The 16922-nt window shown below is 39.7% G+C and overlaps 1 protein-coding gene across 5 annotated transcripts in view; it reads right to left on the minus strand.

Moving 5' to 3' along the window:
- The window catches only part of GRID1 (glutamate ionotropic receptor delta type subunit 1), a 516570-nt gene that overhangs the window by 54075 nt on the left and 445573 nt on the right, over nucleotides 1–16922 (minus strand). For all 5 annotated transcript variants that reach the window (XM_085583261.1, XM_031505170.3, XM_077784530.2 and 2 more), the window contains exons 9-12: nucleotides 12139–12240; nucleotides 10591–10788; nucleotides 8375–8699; nucleotides 6852–6990 (exon numbers count right to left, since the gene is read on the minus strand). In XM_085583261.1, the coding sequence (XP_085439387.1) occupies nucleotides 6852–6990; nucleotides 8375–8699; nucleotides 10591–10788; nucleotides 12139–12240 (764 nt within the window). The remainder of the gene's footprint in view (nucleotides 1–6851; nucleotides 6991–8374; nucleotides 8700–10590; nucleotides 10789–12138; nucleotides 12241–16922) is intronic.

Below are 16922 nucleotides of genomic sequence, written 5' to 3' on the forward strand. Positions count from 1 at the left end.
TTTCAAAAGACCAGCCTCAACAAACATCAAGAACTAGAGAAGAAAATCTCTTGGGGTGTTGCTTTAAAGGATAAAGGATACAGAAGGGCTGGCAATTCCTGAAAGATACCATATCAAAGACACAGATGCAAACTATCTTAACATGAGGAACTACTAAAGAAATTATAAGAAGCTGCAAGAGCTTCTGCAAGAGCTCTTTCAGGACCTAGAAAACCAAAATCATTCTCTTTAAATTTTAAAGAGTAGTGCAGCCATTGGACTAGCTAACCATACATACTATAAATGTATGGGAATTGTGCAAATGCATGAGATAAAAAGAATCAAGAAGCAAACATAAATCCTCCTCCCAACACCAATAAATTTAGTTTGCATGATTTGTCACTGCAGAAAGCTACTTGTGTCACTCCTTGACTGAAGCTCCAGTGTCCAGGGTAGAAGATGGGAAAATGACCTTTGCTGTTAGGTGGGTGAGAAAATCTAACACTGAACAATCATGGCACAGACATGACAGAGTCACTGCTCATGTGGGAGAGTTGGTGAGGAATTGTGCAAGGTGAGAAGACAGTCTTCTTACATGAACAAATGAAGTGGTTCCCAAAATATTTCAAGAGATTAGCAGGGTTGGAAGCCTATGTATGCCCTGTCTGAAGTGACAGTAATTAAAAAAACAGGTACAACTTCTTATAAGTGAGAACAGTGAACTTTCATCTCCTGGTTTTGCAGGAATAAACTTATGTGATTAAGTGTTTATTATTGGTAGTCTTGTGAATACAATTTATTTGTTCTGGCTTCAGGAATGCTCTCAGAGAGATTTTCTGGCAGTTTGTAAACCTATGCAGTAATATTCACTATATTACCCTGTAAGAGAACCTGCATGACTTATTTAATAGGGCCCACTGTTACACTAATGGCTCTGACCAGTACAGATAAATTATATAAAATGCACATTATTTTACAGGGGTTTTGCTTTGGATTGGTTTGCAGGCAGCTGCTTCACTTCACAATGTCATTAAGATATCTGCCTGAAAATGTGGTAAAAAAAAACCCACTGGCCAACTTCTTTAATGGTTCAGACAGAGGATTATTTCCAAAAGAGAATTCTCTATGGAGTTTTTCTTCTTCCTTCTGTTTTTGTCTTTAGAGATGATGGATTGAGCTGTTAGGAGATGTCTGAAGCTTTAAGGCCCTTTCTGTTTGATTTGCTATAGTAATAATTATTTTGCTTTTTTAATATCCTGCTATATTAGATGCTATTATCAGTTCATATAAGACATTAAATCAGCTTCTTTAGAGAAAAAAATAATACAAATCTAAGTTTCCTATTGAGCAAAAATCTTCTATTACCGTGTTGTGTATTGTTTATCCCTTAGGAGTCAAATAGAAAATACAACCTGACAAAATAAGTCATAGGTGCTATCCATGTAATAAAGAAACCCCTCATCCTACAACAAGGAAGGTGTAAGTCAGGGGCCAGCGGGATTGAATGCATGCAGAAAGCATACAGCTCCTCTGTGGACAGCAGGGGAATAACCTATATTAATGGGAGACAATCTGACTCAAAAGGTGACTCTGTCTGAGCTGAGGAAAGTCTGTGTACCAAATATCAGATTTAAACCAATCCTTGTACATTTTGATGGGCCGTCCTGAGGGCTGCTACTCTTGCTAGATTTTTCTCCTTTCAAAGCAAAAGAAAAAAAAAAATAATAAAGATTTTATTACCTGCACAGATGGTAGATTTTGCTAATGTTATAACCAAACCATTTTCTTCTCTAAACTGTGCATGCATCTGAATTTTAATTCCTCAACCCACCCCAGCCACAGAACTTCTCAGTAACCAGAACAAATGAAGAGATGCTATGATATAGATCTCTCAAAAGTCAAGTTGGAGAGGTGTGGAATCACAAGTCTCTTGGTTTACCATTGATCTCCAATCTACACCACATTTTTTAATGGCAACTGGAGAGATGGAATGCATTGATTTTCAGCTGTGCATTCTCATTTTTCTCAGAAAAATGTCCCTGGGAAATATTTGCACTTAGATGCTTGCCCGCTTGTTCAATTAGAGGAGTAATTAGGATCCATTTTAAACCGTGCTTGAACGACATATGCCAACATTCAGAAAGCTTTTCAAAAGGCTCCAGACTCTGTGGCTTTCCAGGCAGCACCCACTGGGCAGCACCATCAATAGGAGTGAGAGGAAAATACAAACAATGGGAGTTGGAGCACTGGCAGCAGCCCAGAGCCTTGTCATGAGCAGAGCCTGAAGGCAAATGCTGGCAAGGTCTGCCCCTGAGCACTGCTGCCCTGCTGCACAGAGCTGTTCCCAGGGAAATCCACCCCTGTGCTCCAGAGAAGGAATGTTCTAGAAAGGAAGTTTTGAGTCCTTGCATCTTTCTTATACTCTTTTTTAGCCTTTGTTTTTATGGAGGGACTTAATATAGTTATTTAATGATTGAAGCTTTTGCTCACAGGCCTTTAATGATAATCACAATAATTATTTTTTATCATGCTCATTCATACGTGCCTCCTGCCAACATGCCTGAGGTGCTGCACAGACATTGCAAAACATAGTACAAATTAAACATAACAAAAGAAAATCCAAAGAAATATTTAAAAAGTCACATCTGATATTAACAAGAGAAAGTCTGTTTTCAAACATGAGGAATTTCAAGATAAAATTGCTGTGAATACAGAGGGATTCTGGTGAGGTTCTTGCCACCAACCCTATCAAATCCACTTAACTACAGCGGATGAAATGTTTGTTCATTTCCCTCTGGCTGGCATCTTCCAAGTACTTTTCTCATTTTATCATAAACTATTTTGAGATTGCTTCTGTTTTCTATGCAACCCAGAAAATACATCTTCTTTTGATACCTGCAGTGCTGCTATAATATGGTCATTTATGGCCATCATCTTTAAAACAGCTAAACTGACAATATGCCATATAAGAAAACATGACTACTGTGTTATACAGAAAGAGAAAAAAGACGGGGAGGAAGCAAAGCTTGACAAGATCAAACAAAGCTTGTAGTAGAAAAAGAATTTGCACCCACGTCTTCCAAGTGCTGGCCTATCACCCCAACTAAGCTGCTCTAAATCTTCAGCTGTCACCAAAACACAAGAAATAGGGGGATTAAAATACAAATAAGTAAATCTGAAATTGTGAAAAAAACAGCTGAGATCTTAAAGCAGATAAATTATCAATTTGTATGCAGTTCATAAATGCATATAGTACAGGTGTCTCTCAAGGCATCCATAGCATTTACAAATTTAAGGATCAATTTGATAAAAAATTTAAACTCTTCTGAATTTGAAAATAAAATACATTTTTCATGTCCTATTTTTCTTGCATGATTCTTAGCTTCTTGTCAGACAAGCTCTCCTAAACCTGAATTCCAGAATATCTGTGCAGCTATTGAACTGCATGTAGTCTGCTTGTTAACAAGAAATGAAGCTGGAATGTAAGTCACTGCTAATTAAACTCATAATTACAAATGGAAGGTCAGACAGCAGATCCAAGAGCTGTTTGAAAATGTAATAAGACAAAAGAAAGAACAAGCTCGCATGTAATAATTCTGCACTACTTGGCAGACTGACCCATTAGAAGACTCCTCAGCTGCACACAGTACTGAGTTGGGAGTGCCCTGGTTGGGAGGTGGGGCACAGGGAAGATGGAAAGTGCAGGAGGTAATTTGGATAAAGGGATTAGGAAGCAGAATTAAAAGATCAACAGAGAGCAGAAGCACCAACTACTGGCAACCGAAAAATTGAGGGCAGCCAAGGAAGGCACACCATATTTCCTGTCAGCTTTGATCTGAGGGGAGAGAGGTTTTCATGTGGGTCTCAAACTCCACGTTTGGACCCATCCCACCACCATGTGACACCAGGATGAATGATGGTCACACAGGACACATGAGGAGCAAGGAGGCACGTGCTGTCACGCCAGACCAGAAAACCAGTGCCTCTTCTTGTTAGCACACTTGAGATGAAGCCCTTGACATTTTGAGAAAATCCAAGGAGAAGAATAGTTTTTCTTTCCAAGTTGAACACGTCCCTTACTTGGGATATAAACACCTGGACAAAAAATCCTATCCAGGATTTACAAAGTTACTGTCAGGAAACAAACAGAGGTGGCAGATCAAAGCTTCTTTCTGCCATCCCTCCTACAGTGGGTATTTCACCTTTCTATGAGCCACAGGAAGCCTCTGAAACTCACAGCAGGGTGGAACAGCCTTGTGAGATTGCCAATGCCAGATATAAAAACCAAAAAACAGTATTCCCCTATCAGCAGGCTTTCATCTGACACGACAATTCTAAAAATCTGCCTTCCAACAGTTAGACTTCACTTCAGTGAACATCTCACCAAGCCCCTTCCAATAAATACTGTTTATGATTTCTATGGCACACTTGTTTTGCAGTGAAATTGTGGAGGCAGTGATCACTGGGTTGATTGACACCTAGTTATTCAATCAAACATACTTCTATTTTACTAGTCACAGACCACATATGCCAAATTTGATACTGAAACAATTTCTATTAGGCATTTTAGAGAAGGCTTGGGAAGAAAATCAGTCTTGTAATGAAAATCTTAACTATGCTGCAGCTACTGCAGCATCATAATACTTATTTCTCTCCTGCTGGCAATTTGGAGTCAGCAGCACTGAACACCAGAGGACTTCTCTATGGAGGGAGAGATAACAACAGACATTTACTGAAAGGATGGGGGTTGTTTTCTCTTAACAATGGAAGTGTACACAGATAGATTTGGTAGTTCTCAGCTGGTGAGCAAATATTCAGCTCTAGCTCATTGTGGCTCTTTGGGTGGGAAAAATTGATTTCACATAAATACTCCTTTCTGGGTTCATGAAAGACAGAATGCAGGCAAGCTGAGTAGCAGAGTTAGGCAAAAACATCCAGTGCACATCATATGATCTGAAGCCAGTTAGAATGGGAAGCTGAGGCACAAGGCCACGATTAATTAATGAAAGGCAGTAATTTACTTTCTTGGAACAAAAATACTTGTTCTAAATCTGACAAATTATTTTATAAGCTGTTTCACCTAAAGAGTGGGGACATGAAAATTGTAGCTCAGCAATGGATGAAGGTTCAACAAGAGTTTCCAGAGAGACTATTTCTTTACCCCACCTCCTCTCACCAAGGCACTTCAGGAATGATTTGGGAGCCTCAACCACGGCCACAGGACTGCCTGACACCTCAGGTAGTATGAACTATCCAGACTATGGCTGACAACACCCACTAGAGACCCCTGTCCCTACAGCCAAGTAGGTGGAACAGAGGCAGTGGAACTTGTGACAACTTAAATTTCTTTTGGTGTTTACGTTCTGGCACCTGAACTACTCTGATGATGTTTTCTTACTTCTACATCCTCAACTTGTAAAAGGGGATGTGATAAAGGGACGTGGGAAGTGGCAGCTACCATTAGGTATAGAAAGGCATTTAATTACTATTCTCCAGCTGACATCTCTAGCAGTAGAGGGGTGCCTTAGTTCAATACTTGTGAAACGATTCTGAGCAGTTCTTTTACCCAAAAAACTTATCTCTTCAAGATTCTTAGCAATGTCCTTTCATTTTAATAAGAAGGGGATTTAAAATCCCTTGTAAATGTTGTAACAGCTCATACTCAAAGGCCTCCTCTAAAAATCCATAGTACTGCTCTTAAACCTCTTTTTTTGGAGATTCTTCATGTAATTACACTCCAACTTTTGTCCTCCTCTGAACTTTGCTGAGCTTTGGAAAGTGCTGATTAGACCAAACAGAAAATTTCTTCTGCAGTGAAAGAAATAGAACCTTCAGAAATTTTTAAGAATATCATTAGTCAAGCTTTCTGGATAGCTATTTGTGTCATGCTTTTCAAGAGCAATTTATTCACTGAGTTTAACTTTATTCCCAATACATCCAGGCATCATACATGGATAGTTTTATTCTACATAGTTTTTCATGTTATTTCCAGAAATTACATGGAGTACTTATTTGTGTTACTGTTAAGATCCATTTGTTATGGCCAAACTAACAGAAAGTGAATTTAAAACCAAAGCCTGTTAATAAGCCTGGTATAATGATGATGATGATATATCCACACAAAGCATTACATTATCTGCAAATGAACATTGGCAAGCTAAAAATTGGAAATTCTGTTGAACTCATGTTTAGAAAAATGGACTTATGTCCTTCTGTGCAGAAACTACAAATGCCAGCCTCACCTCAATGACAATTCTCCTGTTTCAGGAAGAGAACACAAACATTCCGTGCCAGTTTTTTCCAATGCAATCCCAAATGAGAGAAGCAGCTGAACTGTGCCACTCTAACACCCGAAATCCTTGGCTCAACACTTCCTAGAAGAAGAGCCTGTGCTGCACTGCTACTGCTCCACTCCATCAGTAGCACATCAAACACGAGATATCAAGCTCTAACCTTGTCAACACTGAGTGTGACACTTCAGTGGCCCTCCCAGTACTCCACACCAGTGTGAAGGTGGAAATTTTGTCCACATTTTGTAAGAAAAGAGATGAAAAGCTTCAGACTTTAAACTCGCAGAAAAAACTCCCAAGTTGCATACACACACAGATTGCAACCAAACAACCAGCAGGACATGAGAGACATCTCTTCTGGAAAAATACAGAGCTAAAGTGCCATTGTCCCCTCCATCAGAACTGCTTGAGGGCTGTTGGAGTGAAGGTGAAGAGGAGGAGAGGAGAGAAAAACAGCCACTGCAAATAAGCAGAGTATTTTATTAGAGAGTTATCTCCTTCTTGCAAGAATGAGCACTGAAATGGATAATACCTTCCTGTGAAATCCAGGTTTCCAGCTTCGAGTTAAGAAGAGGCTCTTACCTTATGGGATTATCCATCCTTGATACTGTGAGAAATGCTGCTAAATTCGCTGTGTAGGAAGAACACACAATGAGGGTGAAGAGCCACCAGCTTCCCATTACAATGCGCATGGCCACAGAATTGACAGTGGATTCACCCCCTACAAACAAACAGAGAAATGGAGGGTCTGTCAGCAGCTTCCATTTGCAATCACCCTCTGTGTGCCCATGTATGTTAAACTTCGTTAAGTTCCTCTCTGCTTCCCCTCCAGTCTGCCCTTTCACTGTGAGAAAAGCACTGCTCCTGTTAAGGCTGATAATTCTTAAGTATTTTCTCCAATCTACCTCTTGCCCTAGACAGTGCTCTAGAAAATTATCTTTCAAAATATTTCCCTTGAGAATTATTGAGGATCAAATCTAAAGAACATGAAAAATATTCTAAATAAAGTTGAATGGTGAAACACAACTAATATGCAGGAATTAAATCCTTACAATGTTCAGAATATAGTAATACTCTGTTTTCAATTACCCTCTCAGATTTGGAAAAAAAGCCCCACAGAACTGCCTAATGATTTGTGTGCTATCTTTGTTGTATTAAATCTGCAAAACTGAAGCATTAGTGTCACTACTTGTTACCCTTTACAAGATTTCAAATCATGTGATTTCTTTCCAGTATTCTTCAAGCACAGCTATGCTTGAGTATCATTGGAGACTAAACCTTACCACAGAGTTGGTTCTACTTACTTCAGCATATGTTTGTGCTGATTATGTTTTACTGCACTTAAACCCATTAAGGCTGCCTCCTTAATGAGATGAGGGACCAAGTTTCATAGCAATAGGATGGATTTTCCAGCTGAAGCTTTAGAAGCTTGCAATCACAATGAAAAAAAATGTAGAAGAAAGTTAACAACTTTATCCATATGTCAGCATTCAATAAAACCTGCCTTCCAAGAATACAACTAGCATTCTAGATAACCTGTGTGGGCAGATTTTGTAAACAATTAGTTACAAAAACTGACTTTATTAATGGCAGCAGTACTACTGAATTCAGTAGGATTGGTCCTATGCCTAGACATTCCTGAGTGTAAAGTTAGTTACATATTCAGTTCAAACAACCAAGAGACAAACTATCTTACATGAGTTCAAAAACATATCCGTTTCTGAGTCACGCATTTTTTTAATCAAAATGCACTTCACTGCTCTGGTGGACACAGGAGGCTCTATTTCTATTTATACATTAAACAATTAAAAAGTTGCTAGTTTCAGAGCTGAAGAAGTGTTGCAGTTCTGCACCCAAGCAGCTGTGTTGTTTATTTCCAGTGTAACAATTTTCCCAAAGGGTAAAGTCCTGCTAGTGCTTTTTCTGGACTTACTGAGAGACGGAGAAGGCATAAAAACAAGGCATAAATCCCCAAACTTGCCTCTTGTGCTCAGCTGGGCTAATGAACCAAAACAGGTGCCCACAGAGGCCCTCTGTTGCACCGTTAGCCCAGTGTGGGCAGCCCCGCGCAGCGCTGGCCGCCCCCGGCGCTGCCGGGTCAGTACCTTGCTGCACGAAGGCTCCGTACACGACCCAGATGGCACTGTGCAGGGTGGAGGACACCGAGGGGCCCGGCTGCGCCGCGCCCTGCGCCCGCACCGCCTGGATGCGGCTCAGCACGAAGATCAGCACCCCCACGATCGGGATGGCCGCGGCAATGCAGGCCCACACCGCGAAGTCGAAAGGAGCGAAGAGAGAGAAGATGTTGATCTTCTCCTCGGGCTTTTTGATTAAGATCCCCACGGAATAGTCCATGTAGCGCTTGCTGAAGTCCACCACGCTCTCCCGCTCGGGTGTTATGGTGATGGCTGAGATGGCCAGGTCTGCTCTCTGCAAGAGAAACGCAGCACGTCACATCGCTACCTGCCACCGGGAGTTTGGCCGGCAGGAGCCTTAAGGAGAAGCTTTTTAAAAACCAAGTGATTCCATGCCTTTCCTTCTATAACACAAAACATTTAGATGCATTTATATAAATTCTCTAATAATAGAACCAGAATCACTTTCACCAATTTCACTGGTTCAAAGGGTAATGAAACATAACTTGTCAAGGTTCTCTTGAACGGAAAGCGTGGCCCCCACTCCTCTCTGAAAGAAGGGTAGTTTATTTAACCTTTATCCCTCACTTGTATTCCAAAGAAGGCCTAAAAGCATATTAACCCAGAGCACTACAAGCAATAAAGAATCCCATTTATTTAGCTTGTGTATTTCATAGCAGGGTGGGTAGAGCTAATGTTTGTTTTTCTCCCTGCAGAATTGCCAACTTTCCATATTCATTAAGAGATTTCATAGGACAACTGGGGAGAAGATTTTGTTTGTTTTTTAAAATGAATAAAGTGATAGAAAAAGCTCATAACGGGAAGAATGCACAAAGGTAACTTTGTTCCTGAAACTGCTTTGACTTCAATATTTTTAAACAAGTAGGTTTTGCATGTAGGTAATCCTTAAAGAGTATGCACACTTGATGAAGGGTAAGATAGGAGTTAATAAATAAGATCCCCAAAGCTTTTGAAGAGCTTCAATTAGATTTTCAATATTTTCTGTCTTAATAAAAAGAGGTCTCCTCAAAAAAAAAAACCAAAAAAAACCAGAATATACATTTGGTTTCCTATCTCTAATTGTGTTGGGAATGTAAAGCAAATATTAGATAAGGAAGGTTTGCTTTGAAACCCTTTGGAGTCTGTGGAACAAATGGCAACAGAAAAGCTATTTAAAAATAGCATAATAGATATTTTATTGCTTCAAAGAAAGCAATTTCCAAAGAAATTTAACAGGAGTTCTTACCTTATTTTTAAATCCATTAAATTAAAATAGTTTATGTCAATGCAAAATAAGCTAAAAATTCTTTATGCTCCCTAGCACCAGCCAAGAACATCCCATTATCACACACATGTTTGCAATAGCTTTAATTGCTTCTATTTCTTCCTAAACATCTCCTTACAGATACTGAGCCACCTATTTACAAGATAATGAGAAAGCTTTCACTTTCAGTAATAACCTCCACTGAAGAAGAGCAACCTTTTCTACAAAAAGCAGCAACATGGAATATGAATTCCTTTGATTCTTCTTGATTAAGAAGAAGCTTGTCCCATGTCAGGTTGCAAGAACATGAACCAAATACACTCATTTAATTCTCTAACAACCTCTAAACTCTATCCATTTACTTAAATGGAGTTCAACTAACTTAGTCCTGGATTTGCAATACTGTAATTAAGGAATTTGGTCCTCTCAGTTTTAAATGAATGAATAATCTTGAGACCAGCTTAAATTCTGATCCCCTGTTACTGGGGCTTCTTTTCCTGTTTGGGAGGCAAACTTGTTATTACTCTTTGTTAAACATATTGTCACTGAATGACAGAAAGTTCCATCTACAAACAACTTTCAAAGACAAAATGACAAAAAAAAAAAAAAACACTAGTATTTATTATTTTAGGAATACCTTAGTTTTTCCCGTATTTTCTACAGCCATTCCCTCTCATGCAAACATGACCTCTATTCTTATAGCAAGGTAAACACACAGATTTACACCAATATAATTTATGTTGAGAGCAGCTGGAAGCAAATAAAACAAGAGACTCTCTAATTCCTATTCTGCATACACAGTCTTAAATTCAAGTTTATATAATATTCAAACCCTCCATAGCTCAGAAGCATTCTGCACTAATGCCTTCATCCTAATTCATCCTCCTGTAATTTTTTAAAATGCAGCTGCTTCTCTGTGTACCTTGTTAATGAGTTCCCCAATCATGCCATTCCAGGAGCTGTTTTGGAGCTGGTGTCCATACTTGCCATCAGGAGCTTGATATATCTCATACTTGAAACCTAGGTTCTTGGCCAGTGCATCCAGGACATCAATGGAAAATCCTTTATATCGTTTTGGCTGCCCAAGGATGTTCTCTGCCACCATCACAAAAGGCTCTTCCTGAGAACAAAACAATATCTTAACTGACACTTGAAACAAGATTTTTAGTTTACTTCTCTGAGCAAAAGGGTGTTTTCTGAGTTAATTCTTGACAATTTGGCACAAATTTTGAGATACCTGTACCCTTCTGAGGCAAAGCAAAAATTGTAGGTCATATGGGATATTGTGGAGCTTCCCTACCAGACACCACTGCCTCAGCACTTGAGGCATAGCCTTGGTTTTTCCATAGCTCTTGAGAAGAAGCAGAGACTCCAGAAGAAATTCAACCTCAGATTTAGAAAGCCATCTTTTACATAACAAGGACTCATCTTTTATCTAGGACACATACTAAAACATGAGCTAAAACCACTGAAATTTTGTGAACATTTAAAATTTTGAAAATTCAAATAATTACTTTCATGTGTACTGGTTTCTGGAGTATTTTAATTTAAGTCTGTTTTGGAATCAAGGAAATGCAGAATTTTGTGGAATGGTTTCTGCTGGGGATGGGTGTCCTGCTCTCCCACATATCCCAGGGATTTTGGTGGCACAGCCACTGTAGCTGACTGCTGTGGTACTGTCACAGAAGAGATCCGCTCACCTCTCACACCAGCTACAGCATAAATTGAGGAATGAAAACTGGGGGCTGGAGGGAATGCCTTCATGTACATATGTACCCTTAGGTACTGTCTATTTCTACCACAATTCAGAAAAATAGAATTGAAAACAACAAAAAAAGACATCATATTCTGCAATCTGTAGATTACAATATCTTAGCCAGGAATGCATTCAAGCCCTAATTTGCCCCTAATGTAGCACTTGGCTGACAGGAGCTCTTTACCACTCCAGAGTTTAACAGACAGTATCCCAAAAGCATAATGATTTTTTTGGAAAGATGACACCTTTCTAAAAGATATATTTTATCTCAATGGGAATTTATGAGCTTGATGCAGGAAACACTTGATTAAATTTTACAGCCTGCAGTGTACAAGAGCCAAGATTAGATTATCATAATTGGCCCATCTGATCTTAAAATCCATGAAATGCTGAAAACTGCCTATCCAAGCTTGAGGATGGTATCTGGAATACACCCCTGTGCACTCAGGCCCTGTGCTGTTTTTATGCCTGGTAGGAATTACAATGCAGAAAAATAGCATAAGCAAACAAACAAATGCTCTGTATCACAGACAGTGTACAGCTTCACATAAAATAATAAAGGGCCATCATCTATCTTCCTTGTTATGTAATTGATCATCCAAAAATACAGAACTGAAAATGATAGGGGAAAACACTATGGGAAGTGCCCAAAATATTCAGTCAGATCCTTTTTATTTTGAGCATTTTGTTTCCTGAACTCAGAAAGGATCGTACCAAGACAGTCACCACTTTGAGCGTCACTCCCTGTAAGTCGTTGCCCAGACGCCGCTCTTGGAGGCTGCCGTTCAGTCCTTTCTCAGAGTCCCACGTCGCCAACTGGAACACAAAGCACTGAGTTTGAAGCACTGCCAGGCAGGAATCCTTCAGCATTTACAAAATGTTTAACAAGCAGCTTGACCAAATCCAGAACTGATAGAGGGAGGTTGAGAGGTGTGTGGTTTTCTTTAATGCAGCACCAGAATGAGTGTGATTCAGAAGACAGACATAAACGCATACCTTGCCTGAATGTATGTTCATTGATGGGAGCAATATAAATGCTCTATTATCTGTAGTATTTATCATATCATTTCACTTAATTCACTCTGACATTATACTTCTCAGTAAATCTATATTGCCTGAGGGTCCTCAGGATTACCCGTGGTTGCACTATCCCAGATTTCCCCCTCTGCTCCAATCCCTATTCAAATACCCCATGTTTATCAAAGACCAACCTTTTTTTCCACAGTGTTTTATCTCACCTACAGTCATAAATTCTTGACACAGGTTCTATGGTGTCAAACTGTCTCAACTCACATTTTCTTCAGCTCCTCTCTCAGGTCTTGTTTTCTCTGTTCTTGTCCTACTTCTACCTGATCTCTAAAACAATTGCAGCCTCTTGAGCTCCTGAAGAACAGGTATCTCATCTCTACCAGATGTACCACATGCATGTTTTCAGGATATCTCCCTGGAACATTACATCTAAATATTTTATTTTTCAATTAAACGTATCATTTTAAAAATTAATTTTACTGTATTTTCTGAAGAGAAATACAGTCCAATTCAATAGAACAGGTTCAATGGAAAACTCAATTTTTAGTGACCTTTGGATTATTCAAACTAAATATGCTCCTGAGCAGCAGCAGTAATCAGACTCCTTTTCCCTTCAAACAGAATCCACAGTGTCATTTTGTTCAGAAGAGACATAAATAGTATCAAATAGAAACTGTTTTCTTCTTTTTTTTTTTTCTTTTCAGTTGTACTCTTAAACACCAATATTATGCTCACATATTTGGAAGCAGTGCTGTTAGCTGAAGGCATGCCCTGTAGAAATTAAACACAGTCCAAGATCTGTGAAATATGGATTTCTCCTGCCAGAAGCTAATTTTCATGTAACAAGTCAAAATCTTCTTGGAAAGAACTTATTTCACTGCAAATGCCTATGGCTAGATGTCTTACATGATTTATTTCTATGACTTCAGTTTTATCCTAAAGCCTCACAAATCAAATCAACAAATAAAATGTGATGGAAGAGATCTGTATAGTTTTATTTCTGGTTTGTTGCATTAAACTGATAAACAGGGAACTAGAAAAGAACAAGAGGACAATATTCACAATATTCAGTGAATATTCAGCAACTATCACAACTGATGAAAATTATTCCACACTCACTAAATCTTGAAAGCTGAGATGCAGGAGAGGAAAGACTTAAGGTAAACCTACTTTTATCCAGATGACCTGGAGGATGGAGGAAGAGAATGTATGAATAATTTTCAGCTTTCTAATGAAACTCCTGGAAGCTAAAATACCTCAGATTAAACAATCTCCTCCTGTGATGGCAGTTTGGAGTGACAGAGGAGTGTCTGCACATCAAGTGTCTGCAGCAACACAGGCAGATAAATAACTGTAGCCATGGTATCTTGTGAATTTGAATTTAGATGCTTGCTCTGAGATATTCCCAGATGTTCCTCAGCCCTTGCTACCGCTAAACCACATGGACAGATTTTTCCTTTGACATAAATCAACATGGTTCAACAGACTTCAAAGATCAGTGTAGGTGTGTATAGCATCTACTGTGTCTCAAATCTGTAAAGAAAGCTTGCTGTTTAAACATTCTTTGCTTATTCTATGCATATGATCAAGATTTTTGCCAAAATGGCTTGCAAAATCTACAGGTGATTATTAAATAGTCATTAAATACGGAAAATATAACACATTCAAGTTATTACTTCATCACTGGTGGACTGACAAACCAATTTTTTCTGCTACACATGCACCTTTCAAAATCTGAGTTCATACAAGGGCCCTATACTTCTCAAATACTCTGTTTCATATTCTGCACTACCTTGAAGAGTTCCAAAAACTAGTGGAGACAAGACAGTGTAAACCCATGACTTCTTTTTTTCTCAAGAGGAGCAAAAATTCTTCTTCTATGCAGCAGGGGTAAGTGTAAGGGGAAGGATCATATTTTGCTTCAGAAGAGTACTCCAGAGTACAAACTTTTCAGCTTCTTCAAAGCAAACTATAGAAATAAAAATCATAAATGGAACATAAGGAAAACCATTTCCAGAAGGGATTTTCACTGTGTATCCTTGTGCTTTGGAACACTTCATTTAAGAACTATGCCAATTTAATCTTCCACTTCTTGGAGACAGAATGTTGTTTAAGAGTACTGATGTATTTACAGATATGTATATCAATTTGTCACAGCTGACCTGTCAAGATCAGTGCCTGAGAAACTAATTTCCAGCACGGTTACACACCATGAGTACTGCTGTTAAGGCCATTGGAGTTTCATTCTTTGTAGAAATATGTACAAATTTCCTACCAGAAGTCTGGAGCCAAAGGTTATAGCACAGCCATCAGCTGATAGGAGATAAAGGGCTTTTAGATCTGATTATGAGAAACAACTTCTTGCAGAATCAGCACTTGTAGAATGCGTTAAAAAAAAAAAAAATCAGTGGTCTCTGGAACACACACTTAATGGCAGTCTGAGTGGGATTTTTTGATTCTCAAATTACCTGGTTATGTGAGTTCAAGCTTTGAAATTAGCTACTTAAAACATCCTAGCTTTTCTTTCTGAAACAGCCCTGTCACTGAGAATCCTCTAGTTCTAGCCATACAGCAGAAGCTAAACCATCCAGCAAAAGCTACCCAGAGGAAACAAATGTAGAATTCAGACATGAAGGAATTTGTTGGAAAATTCTAACTCAAAACATGCTTCCAATTTTAGTCAATATTTGCTGCGTTTTCAGCTAGAACTGCAAGGAAAGGTTTGGAGACAGAAAATAACAATTTTAAGATTGTTTTCACCCTCCACAAGCAACGCAGGCTGAAACAAAGATACTTACTCAAAACACCATCAAAACAAATGTCTGTTACAGAGCCAACCAAATGGAGATGCAAATTATCCCAAACTACTAGTAAATTCAGTTGAAAACAGACATTAGCAAATAAAGTAGTCAGTGTTTTTATCACAGTATTGAACCTGATTATCTACCCTATTTTAGTTTACAATGCAGCAGTTACTGTCCAAATAAGGCAAGACATTGATATCTACCACAATTTTAAGTATGACACCATCCTAAACATAGTCTACTTTTCAGGAAAAACATGATTCACATAAGAAATTAAGAAGATAATTCTCAGCAGATGTATATTAATGTTTGAAATTGTTACAATCCATGCAGAGCATACATTTTCTATTTTACTGTCATGGTTTGACACTGGCACAATGCCAGTGCCCTCATGAAAATGTGAACCCTCCCTTGAATGCTGTGAAGTAGAATCTAGAACAGAGCAAAGCAGGCCCAAGCTTAATAACAGGAAAAAAAAACTTTATTAAACTACCACTACAAAAGAAAAGAGAAAACTAAAGAAGGGAAAAAAACCACACAAAGATCCAAATGAAAACCTTGCAAACCATTCCTCCCCCCCACCACCCAACTCCAACAAACCACAGTGAGACACAATCTGGACCCCAATCAGGTTTCCACCCTCCAAACAATCGACACTCAGTCCATCGAGGGAACAGAGTCTCTCCTGTGCCACAGACCCCCCAAGAAACACAGCTCCACATCCTGTGTTTCCATGTCACACATGGCACCGCCCAGAGAAAAGTTTGCCATGGTGACCCTTCTCCTTTCCATGCACAGTGCTCTCACCACCAATGCATGGATGGTCAGACTGCCTTTAGGATTTTTTCCTTTCAAGGATGCCCTGCCAAGAGGGGAGAAAACAACAGTTCAGTTTTTCATTGTTTGGGACCACAGTCCCCCCCATTTTCCCCTGGGGCTGAGGGCTCAAGAACAGAGATCTTCTTCTCTTCTCTTTCCTTTCCAGGACAGGGGGTGCCACCACAAACCCCCTAACCTTTTCTCCGTTCACTCCACTTTTGTCTTTTTCCCAGCTGAAGCAGGTCTCTTGACTCACTGGCATCCTCCCAAAACACAGTCCCTCTTGAAGGAGAAGATTTGTTTCAGGTTGTGGCTAACATGGAAAAGTCCAGCCAAAAGCCACTCCTTGTCCCCCTCCCATCCAGAATTCCTCCTTCCAGCATCCCATCCCAGGGTCCAAGGTGTCCCTCTTCCTCTCTTTCAAACCGAGGAGGGGGAAGGAAAATTCACAAAGCTTTCATTTCTCAAGGAAGGGTTAAAAGTCCGAACTCCCAGGATGGCTCGATGCCCGGACATCCAGCAACTCCCACACAACTGGGCACCTTGCAGCAGCTCCCCCCGCTCCTCCTTCCTCGCGGTGGAATTGCTGACAGAACTGCCGCTGTCTCTTTCTCTCTCCCTCTCGGGAGAGGAACTCTGGGGGGGGAAATGGAGATATCCCAGATTTCTTCCACCCTTCCATCTGCAGGGGCCAGCCTGGTTCCAGTCCTTCCACCACCCTTGGCCCTACCTTTGTCAGGCCATGGGCCTTCCCCTCCCCACCCAGCTCGTGGCTGGGCAGGGGAGGTTTGCACTGCACGCTGACCGGAACCAAAGAGAGCGAGTTCCCCTGGGAATTCTGCTTTC

Source organism: Lonchura striata, chromosome 6 (genome assembly GCF_050655825.1).
Source record: "Lonchura striata isolate lonStrDom1 chromosome 6, ASM5065582v1, whole genome shotgun sequence".
Lineage (NCBI taxonomy): Eukaryota > Metazoa > Chordata > Aves > Passeriformes > Estrildidae > Lonchura > Lonchura striata.